The 2,555-nt window shown below is 46.0% G+C and overlaps 1 protein-coding gene across 1 annotated transcript in view; it reads left to right on the forward strand.

The window, feature by feature from the left end:
• Window positions 1-6: 6 nt before the first annotated feature.
• LOC108515307 (phospholipid-transporting ATPase IB) overlaps window positions 7-2,555 on the forward strand; it is a 128,159-nt gene continuing 125,610 nt past the window's right edge. Inside the window, exons 1-2 of the mRNA XM_017852053.1 lie at window positions 7-59; window positions 196-340. Of these exons, the coding sequence (XP_017707542.1) occupies window positions 240-340 (101 nt within the window). The 5' untranslated portion in view covers window positions 7-59; window positions 196-239. The remainder of the gene's footprint in view (window positions 60-195; window positions 341-2,555) is intronic.

Genomic DNA, 2,555 nt, shown 5'->3' on the forward strand with positions numbered 1-2,555 from the left:
CGGGGGCGGGGCCGACCGGGGCTGCGGCGGCGGCGGCGGCGTCTCCAGGGGGAGCCAAGGTACATAGGCGACGCCCGCCTCGCCCGAGCATCCTTCCCCGCCGGTGGCCGCCCGCCTGCGGCCCGCGCTCGCCGCCTCCCGCCTGGCAGTTGACTTCTTTGTGTCGTATTCTCTGCCTGCGCCCTGTCTCTGCAGGACCAGTTCGTTCTTCTTTGGGCTATAAGAAGGCAGAGGATGAGATGTCCCGGGCCACGTCTGTTGGAGACCAGCTGGAGGCACCCGCCCGCACCATTTACCTCAACCAACCGCATCTCAACAAATTCCGCGACAACCAGATCAGGTAGGAGAAGGCGGCCGGCTCGCGCGGAAGGCGGTGGAGTCGCAGCTGGGAAGGGGCTCGCCCTCCTGCGCGGGGCTTGGCCGTGCACCTGGCCGGCCCCCATCCATCTCCAGAGCCTTCCCCTGCCCCCTCCCCACCCCACCAGCCCGCAGTGCAGCCCCGCGCTTCCAATGGGCTCGTGCGAATGCAGCCCTCACCGTCCTCTCCTGCGCATCCGTTCTGCGCCCAGCCTGCCTGTGAGCCCCGAGAAGTTTTCCCTCTAATGTCACCGACAAAAATGAGGTCTCTGCTCTTTTCATGCCTGGGCTTCCTTCCCGGAACCCCCTTCTAGCCTTGTTTTAAGCCAGTTGATAGCTCTCTTTAGCAATTTGCAGACCATGCTATGGGGGACGTGCTTCATCAGGGAATCCCACAAGTCACAAGGACTCACATTCAGTTGTCAGTGGTCCACGACAATTGTTAAGAGGTCTTCATTTGCTGGGAAACTTTGCCCAGAGTTAGCAGAAAGATGGAGAGAAGCTAGCGTTTAAATGTCTACTTTTGCTGGTGGCTATGTCACACACTCTGGCTATAGCAGCTTAGTGAATCTTCATAACCTCTTGAAGCGGGCCAGGAGACTGGAATATAAAGATGCTAAATAATGTGCCTATAGTCATACAGCTCCTAAATGGCAGACCTGGAAATTGAATCCAGCCCATCTGACTGCTAAGGGTAAATTGTTTTTCCTGCTGTGCAAAGCTAGTTCTTTAGCACGGGTGTGTGTACATTTTCAAATTTCATTAAACTTTCAGGCTTAAACAACTTTGTATCTGGGAGTGACTTCAGAGGATGTAGTTCTGTGAGCTGCTCAGATCACCATGCTTGGGTGTAGAGAAGTTCAGTGATTTATCAAGTTACACGTAGCTTATTGACAAACCTGAGTTCCAATCCAGTGTTCTTTTTTGAAAGACAAAAACTTTGTTATATGTTCAAGTATTCCACTACTGCACTAACACTTGTACAGACGTCTTAGCCTGACATCTTTATTTAGAAAGGTCAAGCTGTTGGACGTTATTGGGGTAGAATAATGGTGCATATTATGTGGAGGTGGAATTTTCACTTATTAAAGGGATGTTAGATTATGCAGCTTTATTTTGGGTTTTAAGAATGACAGTTGGGCATATTTTATACTTGAAAGTGTAACTTAGAAGAATAGCTGAGTCCCCATTTCAGAATGTGTGGGCTTCGTTTAAGATACAGAGCGTCAACCACAGTGAGTTACCACTTCACTAACTAGGGTGGCTCCAATCAAAAAGACAAATAACAAGTATTGGCGATGATTTAGAAAACTGGGTACCCTCATGCATTGCTGTTGGGGATGAAAAACGATGGAGCTGCTTTGGAAAACAGTTTGGTAGTTCTTCAAAAGGTTCAGTGTAAAGTTCCCATGTGACCTAGCCGTTCCACTCCTGGGTATATCTGCCCAAGAGAAATGAAAACCCACGTCCACACAAAAACTCGTATACATATATTTCACAGCAGCATTATTATGAATAGCCCAAAAGTAGAAGTAATCTAAATGTCCATCAGCTGATAAGTGAATAAATAAAATGAAGTATATCTGTACAATGGAATACTATTGGGCCGTAAAAAGGAATGAAATATCGACACATTGTACAACATGGATGAGACTTGAAAGCATTATGCTAAGTAGAAGAAGCCAGTCACAAAAGGCCTCATAGTGCATGATTCCATTTATATGAAGTATCCAGAAGAGGCAGATTTATAGAGTTATGAGGTAGATTCCTGGGGCGGGAGAAGAGGGAAAAGGTTGGAGGGACGTGGGAATGACTGTGAATGTGGCTGAGGTTTCATTTTGGGGTGATGGTTGCACAACTCTGTGACTTTACCTAAACCATTTGGAATCCTGCCCTGCTCATATAGTTCCATTTCTTCACACCTTCTCATATGTGTTTCTATTGAATTGCTTTCAAAAAGGTGATTTTCTAAAATATATACACTGTGTAAGGATATGGGAATTGAAGAGCTACTTTTCTTTTTACACTCTAGTGTGTTTTCAAGTTGTAGTTTTGCTTAATTCCTATGAATTCCTTTAATTTTGTTATCCATTTGTGTATGCCTAAGTCTGGGAGAATAAAATAGAGACCTTTGTTTTTGTCTAACTTCTTTTGTTTTAATGGAAGAGAAAGATTTTTTTTTTTTTTTTTTTTTTTTT

Source organism: Rhinopithecus bieti, unplaced genomic scaffold (genome assembly GCF_001698545.2).
Source record: "Rhinopithecus bieti isolate Rb0 unplaced genomic scaffold, ASM169854v2 scaffold_2247, whole genome shotgun sequence".
Classification (NCBI taxonomy): Eukaryota; Metazoa; Chordata; class Mammalia; order Primates; family Cercopithecidae; genus Rhinopithecus; species Rhinopithecus bieti.